The sequence below is a fragment of the Prunus mume genome, linkage group LG2 (assembly GCF_029339155.1).
Source record: "Prunus mume cultivar Tortuosa linkage group LG2, ASM2933915v1, whole genome shotgun sequence".
Taxonomy (NCBI): Eukaryota; Viridiplantae; Streptophyta; class Magnoliopsida; order Rosales; family Rosaceae; genus Prunus; species Prunus mume.
Window position 1 is genome coordinate 32,284,026 of NC_142699.1, and position 20,242 is coordinate 32,304,267.

The 20,242-nt window shown below is 37.5% G+C and overlaps 2 protein-coding genes and 1 pseudogene across 2 annotated transcripts; all 3 read right to left on the reverse strand.

The window, feature by feature from the left end:
• Positions 1 to 3,839: 3,839 nt before the first annotated feature.
• Positions 3,840 to 7,304, reverse strand: LOC103323449 (protein DETOXIFICATION 16-like). The gene is made up of 8 exons (XM_008225446.3): positions 6,934 to 7,304; positions 5,540 to 6,084; positions 5,296 to 5,382; positions 5,125 to 5,181; positions 4,791 to 5,029; positions 4,419 to 4,537; positions 4,221 to 4,307; positions 3,840 to 4,134 (listed from the first exon to the last, which is right to left on the reverse strand). Exons 1-8 carry the CDS (start codon positions 7,210 to 7,212, stop codon positions 4,078 to 4,080), a joined length of 1,470 nt encoding a protein of 489 aa, XP_008223668.2. The 5' UTR covers positions 7,213 to 7,304; the 3' UTR covers positions 3,840 to 4,077.
• A 2,613-nt stretch (positions 7,305 to 9,917) lies between these two features.
• LOC103323504 (flavonol 3-O-glucosyltransferase F3GT2 pseudogene) lies at positions 9,918 to 11,587 on the reverse strand (annotated as a pseudogene).
• A 4,232-nt stretch (positions 11,588 to 15,819) lies between these two features.
• On the reverse strand, positions 15,820 to 18,284 carry LOC148920066 (anthocyanidin 3-O-glucosyltransferase 7-like). Its single transcript, XM_089044678.1, is given in 3 exon segments — positions 15,820 to 16,153; positions 16,156 to 16,875; positions 17,730 to 18,284. Coding segments are annotated over 3 exon segments (1,371 nt in total). The 5' UTR covers positions 18,220 to 18,284; the 3' UTR covers positions 15,820 to 15,992.
• Positions 18,285 to 20,242: the final 1,958 nt, after the last annotated feature.

Below are 20,242 nucleotides of genomic sequence, written 5' to 3' on the forward strand. Positions count from 1 at the left end.
TGACTAGTCATCCGCTTCTCATATGACTAGTCATCCTTGCTTCCAGCTGGATAACAAACTGTTTTGTCCTATTCCTCTTTCTCTCTCTCTGCTGCCATCTGTGGTTTTCTGACCTAACGAATTTTTGGCTGTAAAGGCCACGATTTTGGTCATTTGGCGGCTGTCTCTTTTGCGTGGAATTTTCGGGAAAGATTGTTTTGCTTTCTTTCTCTTCTTCCTCAAGAGAGAACCATATATTTTTCATCTATGAGTTTTTCCAATTGATTTCTTTTTGAAAAACTGCTTTTGAAAACCCGAATCTGCATCTAACTATTCAAATCATCTCTCATTTATATCTAGGTCAGATTCAAGACTGATTTCTTTAAGAGTATGGTTTCTTGAAGAAATTGGTCATTCTCCTTTGAATCCAAATATTGGTTTTGGTCCGTGTTGGCACTTGCAAGCTTGTGCCATGGGATGAACGAAGCAATTTGGAGAAGGAGTGTCATTGCCATGAAGAACTGAGCTTCAACTTTTGCTAAGTTGGAGAAGAAGATTGTACAAAGGAGGTATTGCTCATATTCCTAAATAGACCTAGGTGAATCTTGAGCTTGGTTGTATTTCCTTTGTAAGAATCTTTTTCTACTTAGTGGAATGCCTGGTCGGTTGATGACTCCCAGTTTTTCCCAATGGTGGGTTTCGGGTGAACAAAATCTGTTTTGCATATCTGTAATTTTTCTGGGTTTGTGTTCTTGGTGGTTGACTAGTCATCTTTATCTGCTGTTTGATGTTTGCATGATTTTGATGATTTCACACACTTTCACATAGTTGTTGCTAGCACAGGGGATGCCTAGATTGATGGGTCCTTCGAGTGCCTAGGTTGTCACTAGTAATCTTCTAGGGTTGCAGGTACATTGTGGCATGATCTGTGTGTTCTCTTGATTGTGATTGTTCATGACTAGCAGTTGACTAGTCATACGTGTATTTGGTCAAGGTTTAAAGTGTGTGAAGATTGCTGTGTTGTTTTGTCTTGTTTGTGTAATTAAATTTACCATTTGTCACCTAAGTACCAATTACAGAGACAATTTTGTGATTGGACTTGAACTATTTCATAATGGATCACATGAATTGTTAAGTTTGTCTCATTAAGCATATATTGTAAGTGTTCTAAAGAGACATGATATGAAATAATGTTTATCCATTAATGTTGCTCCAATTCAAGAAGGGGACAAGTAGGCACGTACCTACTAACATGCTAACCTGGGCTAAAGCCCAGGTAGCTTGTTTTTTTATAGACTAAATTAATATTCTAGCCTAGCTCACCTAAATAAAATATTATTAATTAATCCCATTAGGACTAAGCTAACTACCAAAATAAAATATTATTAACTAATCTCATTAGGACTAGGCTGACCAACAAATAAAAAAAAAAAAAACAAAATTAGCAGGAACATACTACTTGATTGATAAATTGATTTGTTTAGTGCTAACTCTTCCTGTGTCTACAACAACAACAGAATGAGCATTTTCATGTATGAGACTTATTAAAAATTGACTTTAGAATAAGATAGGTGATGAGTTTCTTGCTAACTGTATGTTACTTCATATTGAAAGAGAATTTGCTGATAATATAGATAATGAATCAATAATTAGTGATTTTAATGCTGTGAAGACTTGAATGGCGCAACTTATATAAGTGTTATTTGAGGGGTAAGACTCACTATGTCTCCCATGTATTTTTTTATTATCAATGAAATTTACTCGTACCGTTGAGTTTTCAATAGGTTTGTATGTAAGGTAAATTTAGCCCCCGTCATTTTGAAATCCTGGGTCCGTCCCTGGGGACAAATTTTAGCATTATGCAATGCCCATAAGAGTGAATTGGAACATTAACAGTACAATGAGACTTCATTATGCATATATGGTTTGCTTTGAGGCCATAGTTGATGAATTGAAGTTGCGGGTTTTAATCTCAGGACTTGGTGTTTTGTTTTATTGCCTCACCGCTAAGAATTTATGTTGATACCGCAATTGTCCTTTTCTCCAAGAATGACAAGTGTTCTAAGAGTGCTAAACATAATGGAATTAAATACCTTGTCATTAAGGAGGTTCAGAAACAAAGAGTGTCTATAAAGACAAAACTTATGCTTGCAAACCAAGCAGAAGGTTCTGGCCAAAGACATTAATAGTTATGTTGAGAGGATTGTTCTTGGTCGTAAACCATGATAGTATTTATGATGTTGTGGTTTGCACAATGACAGTTTATTTATTTTGACACTCTGAGCTCAATAATTGAATATGTTTCTGCTATATCCTGTTTTCCCTTATATGTATACATGAATGAGATTGGATGAATGATAACAGGAGTCGTCTCTGACAAAGACATTATCGGACCTTTTATGATACTTCTCACTTATGGACTATTTTAGGTGATTTGCTAATGTTGTGGTACATGGAAGGGATTGTGTCGCTTATTGATGCATAATTGCCATGACTCGCATTAGACAATTGCTTAAATGCGGCATTTATGTCGACCATATGGAAGTGAGGATTATTCTAAATGTATCACGGGCCTAATGTTTATTTATTGAACCTTAAAATAAATTTATCATATGGGCCAAGTGGGAGAATGTAAGAATATTTTATAAATATTCTGTGTGGCTCACATGAAGTGACCTATGCGGTAAATAAATTGTTTAATGGGTTTAATAAATATTATTCAGAATAATTATATTGGTCAAATAAAGAGAAGTAGTTTCCTATTTTATTACCGTGATGGGTGGTAATTGATTATGGGCTTTACTAGGACACAAGTCCTCTCTCTGCCTATAATAGTGCACATACTCATCTTATGTGTATGCTGATAAAGACACGTATTAAGATTTTTCTAAACGTGCAAAAGGCTAGAGAGAGAAATCTATTTTCTCTACATTGACGGCTCGCCTAATGCTATTGTGAAAATTATGAAGTTCAAGATCTTGGGTCATGGATTGGGTTCTTATGGTTTTACCCAATATTAAGTTTACAAGGAACACTCTTAAGGAACACTCCAAAACAGTGACCTCAATCTAAAATGAGGAAAAGTCGATGAAATCAGAGTGGTTGATAAATTTTTTCGTTTGTCTTAAAGCCATTGTGTCCTGAATGGGAAACTGACTCAGATTAGTTATTTTCTCTATCCGTGTTTGTGAAAATGCCTGTCTATATTGTATATTGTTGGACCTCAAGTAAATGTCTGTCAGCATCACTGAAAATGCTCGAGCACAACTCAAGAAAAATGACCAAAATGGAAAATAAAAAGTTCACAAGAACCAATGTTGGGACCCAAAACCTAATTTGGAAAAGGTAAGGAAATAGCAATTGGAAATAAAAGATGTTTAAAAAAATAATGCACACTTGTACTAGAATAATATAGAAAAGTCTTACAAATTGAGAAAAGATGACAAATGAAATTTGAACTCTACACTAGAAATATTCTATTAATTATATAATGTATTGTAACTAGACAATTCTAGATTTATAATATAAATAGTGGCTGGAAAATACTTTGGAAGTCGGTTACTATGCAATAACCGACTTGACTAGATATTTGCCAAGTTGAAAGCCGGTTTAGCTACTCTATATCTATAGCTAGCAGCCCAATTATGTATTCAAGTAAGAAAAGCTGCAAACCAACCACTGCTGTCTGGCTCTCTCATCAGCCAACTCGTGTATCCAACCAACTCTAAAGCCTTGTACCCTTCTTATTTCAATCAATAAAATAAAAATATTTTGTTACTCTTTCAAAAAATTTCCTTTCTAAGTTAAGTTATTGTCCTAAACGCTATCAACCGTTTTCCAAACCCCTTCTCTCTTTAGACTAACAGAAGAAAACAACTTTTTCATTTCATGCCTTTCTCAGATACAAGAAGAAGGATATATACAGACTCTCAAATGCCAGATGGCCACAGGCCAGCTAGATGACAACTAATTCCCTACAAATAAGGAACACTGCTAGCCTTTATTCTTAATGGAAATAGATAGGGGATAAACCTAACAACCAACTTGAAGATGCCAACCTAACAACTTAATAGGATCATGACTTCTGCACCTGTTTTTCTACGACACATTGGCAGCAGTCTTTGTGTTGTACACTCTATCAGATGCTTTCTTCACCTACAAAAGAAATGAAAAATCGAGCATATATAAGATGAATGTAACAGAGATTGATACATGAAACCTAGCATGACCAAGTAGTTTACTTCTTTCTCCCAATCTGTGCGTGTGATTATGATTGCAAGAAATAGTGTCTGGGAAAATAGAGCGACAGTGATTCCGGTCCAAAGACCCTGCAAAAACATGTTAATCTGATATCAATGTAATGGTCCTGAAAGATTCAGATGTGCAACAAGAGGGAGGGCACTTTAAAAAATAGCAGTACAAGGACTAATACACATCACCTTCCCTCCAAGGTGCAGGACAAAAGCTAATACAACAGCAGTTGGGATGCCCATAAGATAGTAAGCTCCCAGATTAACATATGCCCCAATCTTTTGTTGTCCACTTCCTCTTATGACACCTGAAATTGTAAATTCAAGCCACTTCTTTTCATCAAATCAGCTATAAAAAAAATCTTCCCTGCACAGATACCATTCAATCCCACGGTTTGATCATATGAGTTGAATAAAACCTTTTTATTATCTTTTGTTCTGTTGACTTCAGTTTTAGCTATAGGTTATGCCAGGTATAGCATAAAGGTTTGCAAATCCAGAATAAGAAGAGAAAACAAATCTATTGTTATGAGAGAGGAAATGGTGAAAAACTGCAGAAACCTGAAAGCACAGACTGAAGTCCATCAAAAAAGTGGGATATTGCAACCAAAATCAACATTTCTCCAACATAATTCACAACTTCTATTTCTTTGCTGTAACAGTAGCCCCAAACTTTTCGACCCAAAATGAGGACAGTGCCAATCAAAATTCCCTCCAGAATCACAATGGACAGTGCAACACGTACTGCTAGAACTGCGAGTCGCGGTTGCCCAGCACCCAATTGATTGGAGACCCTTGTGCTGTTATATAGAAGTAAATAACAGAATAGAATTCTTGAGACAAAATGTGCAAAAACAGGAACATACAAAACTTAGATGTAGAGTCTTAGACTCACCTTGCTGCACCACTGAATGCCATGGGAATCATGAAAACCATTGAGCATGTGTTAAGGCTGCAAATGTGTCAAAGCCGGTTAGTAATATCTTTGTTTCTGCTTCATCTGCTTCACCTTCACTAGCTAGAAATATGAAAACACTCTCTTTTTAAGCTTAGTAAAAATGCAAACCTGATTGACAGGACTGAGGTTTCAAGCGTTGGATTAGGAAGAAAACCAGATAAGAGGACCATCATTTCGAATGACCAGATTTCTAAGCTGTCACAGACATAAAACCAACAAATAACTATTAGTAAGTGCCAGCATTTCAAAATCTCAAATACATCGAAAGATGTTGAATATTTTTATTTCGGTTTCCCACTGTCTTTTAACCCTCTAATGTTACAATAGTATTAGTGAAACAACTAAAGGTTACCTGATCATTACAGCCGAAGGAACAGAGAGTTTGAGAAAGTTGACAATTCCATGGAAGGCATCCTTTGAGAACCCAGTCCATGTGTGCTTGCAAGAGGGAGAGACTCTGACATAAATAACCAATGTCAACGCGTTGATCCAATACGAGATGGAGTTTGCCACCGCAGCACCTCTATATCCAAGGCTAGTCTTGTATACCAAAACCCCACAGAGAATCAAGTGCAACAGTGTTGCAATGCCTGTGCTAACAATCATGGGAACCACATTGTTTTGACTTTGCAAAAATTTGGAGTGGCATTGGTTGACTGCATAAGCGAAGAGGCATGGTATCAGGAAACAAGCGTAACTTCCAGCAGCAGCTGCTATTTCTGGATCTTGACCCAAGAACTCAAGAATATGACCAGCATTGAACCATATAATTGAAAGAGGAATGCAGACCAGCAGAAGAACAAGCATTGCTCTCTGTAAGTGTATGCCAAGCATATGATACTGTTTTGCTCCATAGGACTGGCCACAGAAGGTGTCTAATGCAAAGCTCATTCCTATCTGTTCAACAAATTAAGATTAAAATGAGGACTATTATATCATCATTGGTTCAAACACATCAAGCATCACAATTTACCACATCATATATATAAATATATATATATATATATATATTCCGTTGAAGGAACTCTCAAATAAGCTTATTTGAGGGCACCCTTGTAGGGTCCACTCCACATTATATTTTACTAATCCAAACCGTGTATTTTGTAAATATTCTTACAAAGATCATCTCTATAAAAAAAATTACTTAAATCCGATATCATTAAACCATTCAATTAAATTATTGAATTAAATTATTGAAATTTAAGTACTTTTTTAAAGCATCTTGTTCATTGATTTTGTTGGTCTCAATTAGATGTTTTAATAATTTTTAATTTGTGTGATTTTTTTGCAAAGATGGTCTATGAATGAAGACTTAAATTGAATCTCATTAAAATAAAAAATTGTAGAATACCCTAAAGGGGATTGTTTGTATGTATATATATATATATATATCATAAATTAGGCAATCAAAATTAAGGGGGAACGCAGGGGCTTGTAGCTCAAGTGGTTAAAAGTATTTATCACTGCAAGTGCCGTCCTGTGAACGAATCTCCCTCCCCAACATCTCATGCATAAAAAAAAATGAAGGGGGAAAAACTACAAGTATTTATTTTCTCTTCTTTTTTGAGAATGGGAAGTACTAGGCTGCCTTTCTATTAGATTTCACAGTGGTCTTAATCTCTCTGTGTCTCTATTTTGTCTGAGTCTTGAGAGTATAAGCCTTTCATGGTATAGGTTTATTTCTACTACAATCAATTATCCTACAAATTACTAAGTCATATGAAATAAGAAAAGAAGCCATCTTACAATCAAGCTCAAACCAGTCACTGTGGCAAATGAAGTGGCCATGGAAGCACCTGCAAGTGCCAGCTCTCCAAGATGGCCAACATACATAACTGAAATCACCTGCATACCAAAGAGCAAGAAATTTGATGACACAAGTGGCCCTGCTAAAGACAGCTGCTTCTTCACCTCCTTGATAATCTCATCTTTGGTTAGTTTTCCCTTTGTTGTTTGCGATTCATGTTCTTGAGGAGCTGGAAGCAAGGGAGATTCAAGACCAGCTGCTTGTTCTCCGGTATCCATTTTCTGTTTTTCCTCTTTGAAAAGCAAGAGCGGATGGCATCAACTTTATGGAGAAAGAGTTATACATGATCAAGCCACGACAAGTTTTGAATTCTTTTGGGAACTGTGGAGAGAGAGATGATTAAATGGGAATTGAAACGTTGCTGTCAATTATTTAGAAGTAGAGGCCCCATTGCTTTTTTTAAAATTAGATACAAGCAAAACTGGAGTAAGGGGAATCGAACCCTCATGTAAGAACCATCTTTTTTTGATATGTGAGAGAAATTTGAACTTAAAATCTCTCTCGCTGTCTCTATAATTTACTTGAAATTTCTTTCAAAGTTGAGGAAAGAGATATAGGGACAAAGAATATAACCCAATGATACAGTAGTTGAAGTTGTAATTAGCATCTCGCCATAGCAATTTATGAAAATTTAAAATTAACTGTCTCATCCATTATTTAGTAGTATTATTTAGTGATGTAATTGTTTGTAAACAAAAAATTATAAGGCATGTAACATGTAATATGTACTCTTGAATGTAATAGTAAAAGTTGTCATATTGTATTTGTATATACAGGTTCATCTAATAGACTTTGTGCTATTTCAGTTCAATTTTCGTTCTCAATATAACACCTCCTGAACGAAAATTGATACTGTTACTCTTGGTCCATCCATTATCTAAAATGGATGTGCAAGCCAGCCTCCGTGGGAAAATAAAAAATAAAATAAAAAATCCTAGATATTTCCGTTTGATGTGCAAGCCTGCCTACGTGGTGTCGACAAGTCCATCTTAGTCCATCCATTATCTAAAATGAGGAAAAGTCAATGAAATGAGAGTGATGTGTAGTCCAGCCTCGGTGGTGTCGTCTTTTTATGGGATCTCTTGATTATATTATATAAAATAAAGGCCGAGTAAGTTGAAATATCATCTCTCCTTGTTTGTTGTATTATAAGCGCATGCTACTTGACAGTTGTCACTTGTAGCCCAAGTCTGAGAACAAATGATGTTATAATTGTTGGAAAAATGGGGTCCTGTGTCATATTCTGGGATCGGCTCAGTCGTAGACGATATTATTTATTTTGGGCTTTCTTATCCTCATAGTTTCATTTTTGGGAACTCACAAGAACTTCCCAATGGGTCACCCATCTCAAATTGCTCTAGCCCAAACTCCTTAACTTTGAGTTCCCCTGACTCGAAGTCAGTGAGCTTCCAAAAGACCTAGTGCTAGATGAAAGTTGGCATGTACATATAAGGCACATCAATCCCTCTCTGTTGGTTGATGTGGGATGTTACATATTGTGATAAAAATAATAATTAGAATGTGAAAAATACCATTGAATATTGGGAGTAGAATTGTATTTGCTCTTATAGTTTTTACACTAACATAACTTTCTCCCTTTGATAAAACTCTTCTAAGATAAAGCTCTCACACCTCTCAAATTTCTCTCTTTCTATTTTCTCTTTGGATCAGTGTGTTCTACAATTGAATGAGCAAACCTATTTATAGGCAAATTAGATGGCTTCTGGTGGATTTCATTATTCAAAATTATTATTAAGCTTTTGACTATTATTTTTTTCTTTTCTTTATGTGGGCTCTACTACTTTCTTTACAAGGTCTAATTGCTATATTTTAATCACACAAAAATTCAGAAAAAAAAAAATCATTCAATTTAAACTTAAAAATTAAAGAATGTTTACAAACATACACAACGAAAAAACCACATAATAATTAACTCAAGCAGCACAAATTCTTCTCTCTCTCTCTCTCTCTTCTTGATTTACCAACTATTTCTTTTATTGGTGAGAATCATCGAAGAAAACCAGAGCACTCTTTAATAATTTACACCCTTTCGAAGTGTCTTGGGGCTCGGTTTTGTGAACCTAGAGAAAGGGGGCAGCATCACTCATCTTTGCAGCAGCCCAAGTCCATTAAATTTGCTGGAAAATTCTTCACCCTGAATTTGACTCCTCGGTTGGTGTTGACCTAGTTCCCAACCCTTTATTAATAATAAAAATAGGAAATTACAAACATGCTTCTAACGTGGATGAATTGCGGGCGTGCCAGCACACGGCCTCTCGGCCTTGGGTTCTCCTACATTGAAGACAAGGCTTTAGTGTGCTTAATCAACCAAGTTATCGGTGACACTAACTCAGTGAGTGAACTCGAATTCTTGTTCCAAAGGAGTTAAATCCAAACCTTGAAAAGTGTGTAGATCCATCTTGAAAATATAAATATCCTCGAACGCGACTGGTGAAAAGCATAGAACTAGATGGTGCTCAAGAACTCTAGATGGTACAACAACAACCTCTAGCAATTGGCTAAAAACTGAAAAAACAGTATAAAGATATTTTGACAGCACTTGGGATGCATTCCAGGACTATTTGATCTTTTTTTGTTGTCGAAAGATTACTATTTGACGTTGATCTCCAAATCTGATAATGATTAACTCAAGACCCCAGCTACCGGACATTGGCATTCATTGTTCAGAACTTCCCTGGCTGGTCCTACCCTAACTTGGTGTCCAAGTCAAACAAGACTTTGAATCAAATGGAGCAACCCGTTGGGCCGCACCAATCTTTATGCTTTTATGGGTTGTTGCACATTGTAGTTCAAGCTTTGAAGAGGGTTTGCCTTTTCACCTTAGGTCTCACGTGCATATCTTCCAGTCTCCTCCATTCTAATATTGCTTGTAAACCAAAAAGAAAAAGAAACATTGGTCCCATCACCACCAGTTCAAGTTGGTCACCCAGTCCAGCCATTTACGCTTGCTCGGTCCACATATTATTTCATTAACCAAAACATTTAAATCTTCAGTTGTGCGACCATACGATTTAACAGCCTCTTCAGCAAACACTTTGAGGATACTAGTTCTCTCTCTCATTTCGTTTCCTTGTTTACTTGACAAACATAATTCCAATGCCTTCATTGCTCCACTTTTTGTCAAAACACCTCCCTCAATCCCCACACCAATTCTCCACAAAACCTCTAAAGTTCTCATGTTCAGTGGCTGGTCAGCCAGAAAAGGCCTACATATCATTGGCACACCACCCGTTATGCTCTCCAAAACTGAATTCCATCCACAGTGTGTCACAAAAACTCCAACAGAGGAATGATTTAATACTTTAGCCTGGGAAACCCAGGGGACTACTTTTCCAAGTCCATTTCGATTCGTTCGTTCAACAAATCCCTCAGGGAAATCTTTTTCATTTCCCCTAAATGACCAGATAAATGGAAATCCGCCTTCCTCTAGGGCTTCGGCTAAGGCTGCTAGCTCATGAGGGGGCAGTTTTGCTATACTTCCGAAGCTAATGTAGGCTACGGAAGCACGTTTGTGCTTGTCTAACCACTCTAAGCAGCCGTGCTCGTCATGAATTGGTGCTGTTGGTGTTAGAGAGAAGGGTCCAACATGAAGGAATTTGTGGAACCTTTTCTTTAGCTCAAACACGACTTCGAGGTCTATGTCTTGAAAAGAGTTTATGGCAACTGCAGTTGCCTGTGGTAGCTTCTGTCCCATTTTATGGACCATAACTGCAATTGGTGATTCTGAATTTTCAAATGCTACTCCTTCAGGCAAATCAGATGCATGGAATGCTGAAAATCCAGGGAGGAAGTCTAGGCTTTGGTCTTTTTCTCCTGCCAAAGGAAAAAATAACACAACAAAATAATGTTAATATTGTAATCCATTGGGAACTAAGATTCTTGCACATTAACTTGTGCTCTAAATAGTTAAAGCTTGGTGCTATTATATTGTCTTACAAATAATTATATTTCTAGACTGTGATATCACACATGCATCGAGGCAAAATCAACCTAATAAATAGTTAGAAAATAATTCTATTTTGACAATCACATATGTAATTGAAACTTGATTGAAATATTCGACTAAGAAAATTATTTCTTACCACTAGCTCCCACTTTTTCTCTAATTACATCGGTAGCAACATGAGCAAGCAGAGAGCGTTGTCCCGAAGCCCATAAGGGCACCCAAGGGACCTGCATTTCTTCTGCCATCTCTCCTGCAAACCAAAGAAACGCATCTGATATCAAGCAGCCCACCTTCTGGCCAATCTCAGCCTCTGCCTCTTCGATAACTTTCTTAAAGCTGCCCGGTGCCACCTTAAGAAAGAGATCAATTGGCTCCAGAGGGTTCCCAGAGAAAGCATAGCCCCCTGGCAAGCCATCCCATACGTTGTAAGGCTTAATATTTTCAAACCCCTTGCTGTTGGATTCTGTGAAGAGGGAGCTATTGGATTTAGCAAGGCTCAAGAATGAGAACTTCACGTCAGGAGCCATGGCTGAGATAATACGGATAAAGTGGAGAAGACTGCCGGGATGGGAGGCGAACGGAAAGACTAAGACGGCAACATGTTGAGTACAAGCTTTGTGGTTCATTATTGACATTGTGATAGTATATTGGATTTTGATTAATCGTGTTCTTTGAGTTTTTGCATGTAATTAATGAAGTTGGTGACGGTAAATATATATGTGGGAGAGAAAAAGGAAGTTAATTCGCTGCTGACAACAACGTAAATGTAACAAACATGAGGTGTTTTCGTTTTCGCAGGTTTGGAAATGGGTAGTTTTATTTTTATTTTTTTTCACCTTTTTAAAATTGTTAAATTGGTTAGTTTTGTGCGAACCAGGTTGGACATGATTATACCATTAAGAGGAAACAGATCTCCTAACAAATACTTGGGCGTGATGATTACCGATTCATGTGTTATAAGATGGGTTTGATATATATTTCATATACCCAATGTACAATATTAATAAATAGATTTATAGGTTATAAGTAAAGAATATTCATGGAAAAGATAAAATACAACAGACAAATGTTTTGTTTAAAGCAAATATATTATAAGAATCTTAATTTTAATTTTAATACCTAATATTTAGTTTAAATCATTAGGATGTAAACTACATGTTCCAGTCTATGAATAAAATTCATCTTCTATACCAAAAAAAAAAAAAATTGGAACATGAATAAATTAAAAGGAATACTTATATATATTATATTATATAAAATAAAATCATTCGATGCATAAATGAATGAAGAACCTGCAATCGGTTAGAAAATAGGAAAATAATAAAAGACAAACATGCCATAATTTTTTTACTTTGAGTCATAGCAATCGTCCTGAACTTTGGGGACCAAATAAAATATGGTCATAAGCTCCATAAAACGTATAACTAAGATCTGTACGTATGATTATTAGTAAAGAATATAAACCAAAACGAAATAGAAAATTAGAGTACAAAGAAATACAGAGTAGTTAAATTTCAACTTACTACCACATGTTTCCCGAAATTCAGACTTGCTACATGAACTTTTTTCCTCTCACTTTCATTCCCAACGTTAACTTTTCATATCAGTCTCATACCTCCGTCTATGTTACCATCAGAAAATATGTTTATGTATTTTTTGGATTGATATATAATTATGTATTTTCATGTCATTCTTTTGATTATGCATTGGCATTTGTAAAGTTTGCACCAAAACTTGCTTTATAGGAATTGAAAGCACAATCTGCACCAAATGCTCATTCTGCCATTGATTACATAACAAAAGGGAATTGAAAGCACAATTTGCACCAAAAGGTCATTCTGTCATTCATTATATAACAAAAGGATTGCAAGAGGGTTTCATTCTTCCATTCAATTACATAACCCAAACCCAATGCAAATACAAAATCAGCCAAGACATAACAACTAACATAACCCAAACCCAGTGCATGAGGGTTTTCAGGAGTTTGTGTATGAGTTTGCAAATGTCTAACAAATCGTGCAGAACTTAAAAAGGCCTAATAGAGTTTGGGGGGTTTTATGTCGTTAACCCACAAAATTATAAAAGATTTCAAGTGAAAAAAAAACAAAAACAAAAAAACACATGGAGACAACAAATAAAAAAGCATTATGACAGGACTTGCCCCGAATTTCTCGAAACTCGAGACGAATCTGAATTCCGACATTACCCGATGTCGCCCATACACTGTACCCTCTTTTCCTTAAAAGGAGTAAGGATACGAGACTTTCTACCGAAATTTCGGCAGAGTTTCCCATGTAAATTGATCATTTCCCAAAATTTCAACATGCATAAAATTCACAATTTAATAACCCAACCGACAGCATGCACTATAATTTCATGCAATCCAAATGATCGGCCTCCAGCCATCACATAACATAAATTAACTTCCCAAATTTTTAGCATGCATCCACTATCATCTAACTCCCCCAAATATCTAACTCGATCACCTCCATAAATTAACAACATAATAAATATTTATTCAATCAAGCCTCGTTTCCATCCGAGTTTCAGGACCATCAACAAGGTCTGAGTTTTAACCCGCAGCTGCACCTAGTAACCTAGGCGCCTCATTGCCCCTTCTTGAGGATCAAGCCACACGTAGTTCTTCCTCAAAAACCTTTCTTGTAAATCACCATATCACATATCTCCTCATACACCGGATATACCAACGCCATGTATGAGGTCTGTCAACACGCCGGCTACTCCTACGACACGTGCGACCTCAACACAATGTCACATATCTCCCCATACGCCGGATATACCAACGCCACGTGGGTGCATCCTACGCCGGCTACTCCTACGTGCGACCTCAATACAATATCACATATCTCCCCATATGCCGGATATACCAACGTCACGTATGGGGTCTGTCAACACGCCGGCTACCCCTGCGACATGTGCGACCTCAACACAATATCACATATCTCCTCATACGCCGGATATACCAACGCCACGTATGGGGTCTGTTAACATGCTGGCTACTCCTACGACACGTGTGACCTCAACACAATATCACATATCTCCCCATCGCCGGATATACAAAGCCACGTATGGGGTCATCCAAGACTGCACGCCGAATAACCTCGACACGTGGGACCTCAACATCACAGGGTGGTACTTATGTGTAATCAATATCCGGGGAGGTACATAGGATAGTGCGTATAGCACTTCAAACAGACATTCTAAACTCCATTTTACACCTTTATATACACACATAACTATATATATTAGTTTCTAATATTGTAGGAGCCTCAACAACAATCTAACATCCGATAATCCCCTAATTTAGAATCATAAACTAATATCCTAATCCCACATAACCAACATACAATCAAGATACCTGTTACTACAGTCATTTTAATCTTCTTAGGAAGGTAACACTACCTAGGAAGTCTCACGGTCAACCTAGGGTCAAACTACCCAACCTTGGTCAAACGGGGCCCACGGGGCCCACGACCTCCAAATCCTATTCCAAAAGTTCCTATAGATTCTACAAGGCTTAGGACACACGTCCTGTAAGTTTGGTCCAGATCGGATGGTCGGATCGCTAACGATCGCACGATTGGACGGTTACTATAAACCAAACACTAGGGTTGGCATTTCCGGAGTATCCGGGACTCCGTTTTACAATCTGTCGGATCCTACATGATCCTAGGAATACCTAGATCAACATATATTAAATTGAAGACCATCCCACAGTCCAAACCTATCGAACCCGGATAATGTATAATAGGAAATATCCGTTCGAGACTCAAACATTAACCAAATTGGAATCCGAGCACACCTACGCGCTCTTGACATCAAGAGGATTGCATTGGGACAAAAATGCCCCTGAGCAACAGTGCCCAGGCGCCGCCACACGAGCTAGCAGCTCGTAGGTGTCCAAAGCGATTAAGCATCGTCGTAAAATCTCAATATCTAGGCTCAAGACTCCTACCCTAGGTGTAACACCCTATTTGGAATCACTTTTGTTCTTGGGCATACCCTAAAAACTGACCGAAAGTGGCCGGAATCGCGATCTCAAAATCAGCCGAACCCTAGATCGAAAATCTAACTATCAACACTCAAAATCAACGAAATCCTATCCAACCATCAGCTAGAGCTCGAGGAATAGATGGATTTCCATACATAGATCGCCAAAAATGGCTACCGGACGATGGAGAAGCGAAGCGTGAGTTCGAGAAAACCGGGCTTTTCTTCGATTTTCTGGCAAAATCTCAATGGCTAGTAGCGGGCTGACTGGGGTAGGAATAGGATGGCGGCCCGGTCATTTTGGTACCGCCCCACAACTTTGGTGGCTGGCGAGAGCATGGCGGCCAAAACGTGGTCGGCTGTTCTAGTCGCGAGCGAGAGAGAGAGAGAGCCTTTGGAGAGAGAGAGAAATGAGGGCATTTCTGACTTTTATCAAAAATCCCTTTTTGAATTAATTACGATTGTGCCACTGAGTTTTATTTGATCGTAACTCTCTCGTTACAACTCCGATTTGAGTCCACTATGTGTCTACGGACTCATCTCAGTACTACCTACGTAACCATACCACTTGTGGTCCCAAAATTCTTCCAGATAAGAAATGACCAAATTACACATACCCCAAGGGCAATTTCGTAATTTCACTTAAATAAGTTAAATATGGGATTAAATTTGGAGTCGGGGTGTTACACATTACAAAGTCAATAGGTCTAGCCGAGTGGAAAATGGTCTCGATTTGTAGACAAAGGTCTCAAGTTCGAACCCCAATGACATTTTAATTGTGTGCATGTATACGAGAAACCCCCCTTCCCCTTGCAGTTTAGACTATCACTTGTACTAAAAAAAAACATTACAAACAAAAACAAATTTGTTTTTATAACGTTCCTAGCCCGTGGTCTTGTTTTCTTAATAAATTGTATATGTTGCACATAATTTGTTGCCTCAATTTAACTGTTTGGGGAAATGCGTCATGGCCTCCCCCTTCCCAAACTACCTTGAAACAAGTATTACAAACTACATATATTACTTGGTGACAATCTCCACCAAGCTATTGAAAGATCGTGGGGAGCTTCCATTCCATTCAACAGCTTGTTGGGCAAGATGTTGTAGGATCTTTAATTTTTCTCTCATTTCTTCTCCTTCTTTTTGCTTCAAGACCAGTTCCAAGGCCTTAATCGCTGCGGTTTCGTGATAAGCCCTCCCTCAACCCCAACACCAATCCCCCATGCAGCCTCTACCGTCCTCATGTTAAGATTTTGGTCTCCAAAAAATGGCCTGCAAATCATAGGCACACCACCAACAATGCTCTCCAAAATCGAATTCCACCCACAATGTGTCACAAAAACCCCAGTTGAAGAATGCCGCAAGACTTGCACTTGTGGAGCCCATGAAAGTATTTTCCCATTCAGGCTCATTTTGTCATACCCCTTGGGCAATATTTCCTCTATGTTGCCCCTAAATGACCAAATAAATGGAAACCCACTTTCAATCAATGCTTCCGCAAATGCTGCTAGCTCATGAGGTGGTGGTGTCACCACACTTCCAAAGCTAATATATGCCACTGATGCTGGCTTCTGCGTGTCCAACCACTCTAAACAACCACTTTCATCGTTAAGCAATGGCGGCGGTGATGGTGATGGTGATGGTGATGGTGATGACGGTATTAGGCTAAAGGGTCCAACGTTGAGGAACTTCTGGAATCTTGACTTGAGCACATTCACAACTTCAGGGTCTACTTCTTCAAAAGAGTTTATTGCAACAGCGGTCGCTTTAGGCAGCTTTTGTCCCATTTTGTATAATAGAGTTGCTAAGGGTGACTCTAACTTTCCTACTATTCCTTCAGGTAGGTCGTCCATCTGAAATCTTGAAAATCCAGGAAGGAAGTCGAGGGTTTGTTTTCCACCTCCTGAAAATAAATGTTATGATGCTATCAATATTCAACTAATGTATATGATCAGTAGAAAAACTAAAATGCTGCAAATTAATTCAGAAAAACTAAACTTAATTTTGGACTAAATGAATACAAAAAAAGAAAGAAAATAAAACTGTCTCCTGTGGATTTTTCATGTGCCACCTACCAAAGCAACCACAAGTTAACTGCCCTACTTATTTAATAAAAATACAAGGGAACACTGATCTAACATTGGATTTAGGTTCACCGTGAAGTTCATTAGTTACTTGTTAGATAATTGTTAACCTGCTTAAGTACTTGTTAAATTTATTAAATTCATTATTTAGACTAAACGTTGGATTAGTATGAAATTATTAAGTTTTATTATTTAGACTGTACAAATTATATCCTCCATTTTTCATGTTGATAAAGAAACTGCATACATTATACATGGGATAACGCTAGGCTTACACACATTGTGTATGTTTCATCTCTCATAGAGGTGGAGCCCATCAATAAAATGGGGCGTATCTCTATTAGAAAAATAATACACGGTATGATTTATAAATGTGGTATGCCTAGCATAGCACACTCGTTGATCTTTTAGATTAGAGTAACAAGAATGAGGAGAAAATAGTCAAAATTCGTTGGAGTAACAATTGATGCCAAAAAATGAGAAAAGATACAAATTTATATAAATATGATATATAATTAAATTAACAATGCATTGAACTTCCTATGGCCAAATTTCGTTGACTTATTATACCAAAAAATAAAAATAAAAAATTCGTTAAATGACCATAAAATGCATAAAATGTTGAATAGTATAGGGTCCTTGGTTAATTATCAAATAGCAAATGAATCCTTACCACTGGTTCCAAGCCTTTGGCGTATCAAGTCTGTGTCAACATGAGCCAGCAGTGAACGTGGTCCACCCGTCCAAACCGGCACCCAGGGGACTTCCATCTCCTCCGCCATATCTCCAACAAACCAGAAGAACGCATCCGATACCAAACAACCAACCTTCAACCCCGTCGCCGCCTGGGCATCCTTCAAACTCCCCCTAAAGTTCGCAGGCGCCGCCTTCAAGAAAAACCCGATAGCCACCTCAGGGTTGCCAGAGAAACGAAGTTCTCTGGCAAGCCCTTCAGGCACGTAAGCCTTCACATTGTGGAGGCTCAACGGTGACTTGGAGAAGAGGGCAGCGTTGGCTTTGGAAGTTGTCAGGAACGAGAAGGCCACCTGCGGGGCCGCCGCAGCTAGTCTGAGGACGAGGCTGTGGAGAGGGCCGGCATGGGAACCGAAGGGAAAGGCCAAAACGGCAACATGGTGAGTTTGGGGTTTGGAGTTTCCTACCATAGTTATTGGATGGCCTTGATCTTGTGCTGCAAAAAATGTGAATTTTGTTTTTATAGGAGGGGAACATGGATATGTAGGTAAAGAAATGGTAGCAAACTACTTGTGCGTGGTTATGGCAGGTTCACATAAATTTTATGATTGTTGAAAATAAGTTAATGACATAGTGGCAGGAGCTGGGAGTTGCTTGGTTGTTAAACGAACAACGAGACGTGAGAATTAATTTCACCATGTATGTGACGTTGTTAAAACAACAGCCATACATATGTGACAACTAATTAATTCTAGAGTTCACTCTTATTACCTCTATTACCATGTCTAATTGTTAATAACTTAGTTTACATGATGTGGCCAGCTTATCTCATGTAGAATTGGAATTTTTTAATTTTTATTTTTGTCACGAGACTTACGGACATTCATGTAATCTACATGTGCCTCATGGAAATCTTCAACAGCTCATGAAATATTTGAGATATATCGTCTGAAATAACCCCTTAAAGGATATAATTAAACTGCCATGAAATTCTCAATTAAGGATTAACACTAAGAACCTGAAGCTCAAGTTATGTACTCAATATTATTAGGATAACCAATAGATATAAATTGCTACAATTGCCTTAGGACTCGTTTGAGAGTGATTCTAGATATGCCAAAAATCACTTTTATGGAGAATAACTTCTTTATATAATCACTTTAGGTGGTTTTAAGTGATTTTATGGAAAAGCAGATGATAGGTGCTTCTCCCCATAATAACTTAAAATGATTATACGAAGAAGCACGTGGGAGATACTTATCCCTAAAAGTGATTTTGACTTATCCAGAATCGCTCCCAAAAGAGCCCTTAGTGAGTACTATGAATTCAAATTTGATATAGTGGCAACATATATCATGTCATCTATTGGAAAAGTTATTGAAATTCCTGAAGAGTTAAATCATTTGAAATATTGCCTTGATCAGTAGATCGAGCACTGTGCCAACATGATTCTTTTTCTCTAATTAAAGTGTCATTATGTCGATAAAACTCATACATTAAGCGCCACAATGATTCTAGTCTTTGAATAGTAGGAATGGTCATTTCTTCCTCGTGAATAAGATGAAGTGATCCACGGTCTAGAAATACCGTATTTTGCTACAATAGGATTTTTCAAATACAGATGCTTCGACGATCATGTATGAAGACAATGCTACTTGGATTGCTCCAATTAAAGAATGGTTCATCAATTGTGATATATGTTGGAAATATGAGTGCTAAGTTGCTATAAAATAAATAAATAATTACTGCAAACAAAACATATTTTTACAGAAGGAGAATGGAATAGAAGAACCTTAATTGAGTCGAGGCAAGTGTTGGACACTCTGACCTTAAGACGAATTACGCCCCACATTGGTGTTTATAGTTAACTAGTGTTTGCCTCCTAGGATACGACTCCCCTCCTTGTGAAAGAAGCACTGCAATTCCCAAGGAACTTTGAACCAAATTATACAGGAACCTCTCTTTGAGAATATGAAAACTCTAAAACTCTTTATATATGGAAGTCTGTATGTAGTGAATTAATTGAATGAATAAAACTGCAGGAGGATTGCTCTATTTATAGATGATGAAATACCTTTCCAAAATGGTATCCCAATCTAAAAAGACAAACAATGCATCCCTTGGTCTCTAATAGGGTTCCAGACACATATGAAGAGTTACCACCCCTCAATTGAAGATGGGCTACTATAATAACCAAAAGGTCATTTCTTTAACCCAATGGATTTTATTAATTTCCATTCAAATTGAAAATTAATATTAAATACAATAATATTAAATTTCTCACAATATATAGCTTCCATAGATGTCAAGAGATTGAAGTCAACAAATTCGTTCATAAGATAACCTGGTGAACCTCTTTTACCAAAGCTCTTCGGAAGTTTATATTCTAAAAGTTGTTGAAGATCAAGGGAACATCCAAGTTTTACTACATCGGACATATGCGCAATGTACTCTTTCTCATTTCGACTAGGTTTTTTGTCCCACTAATTTTTC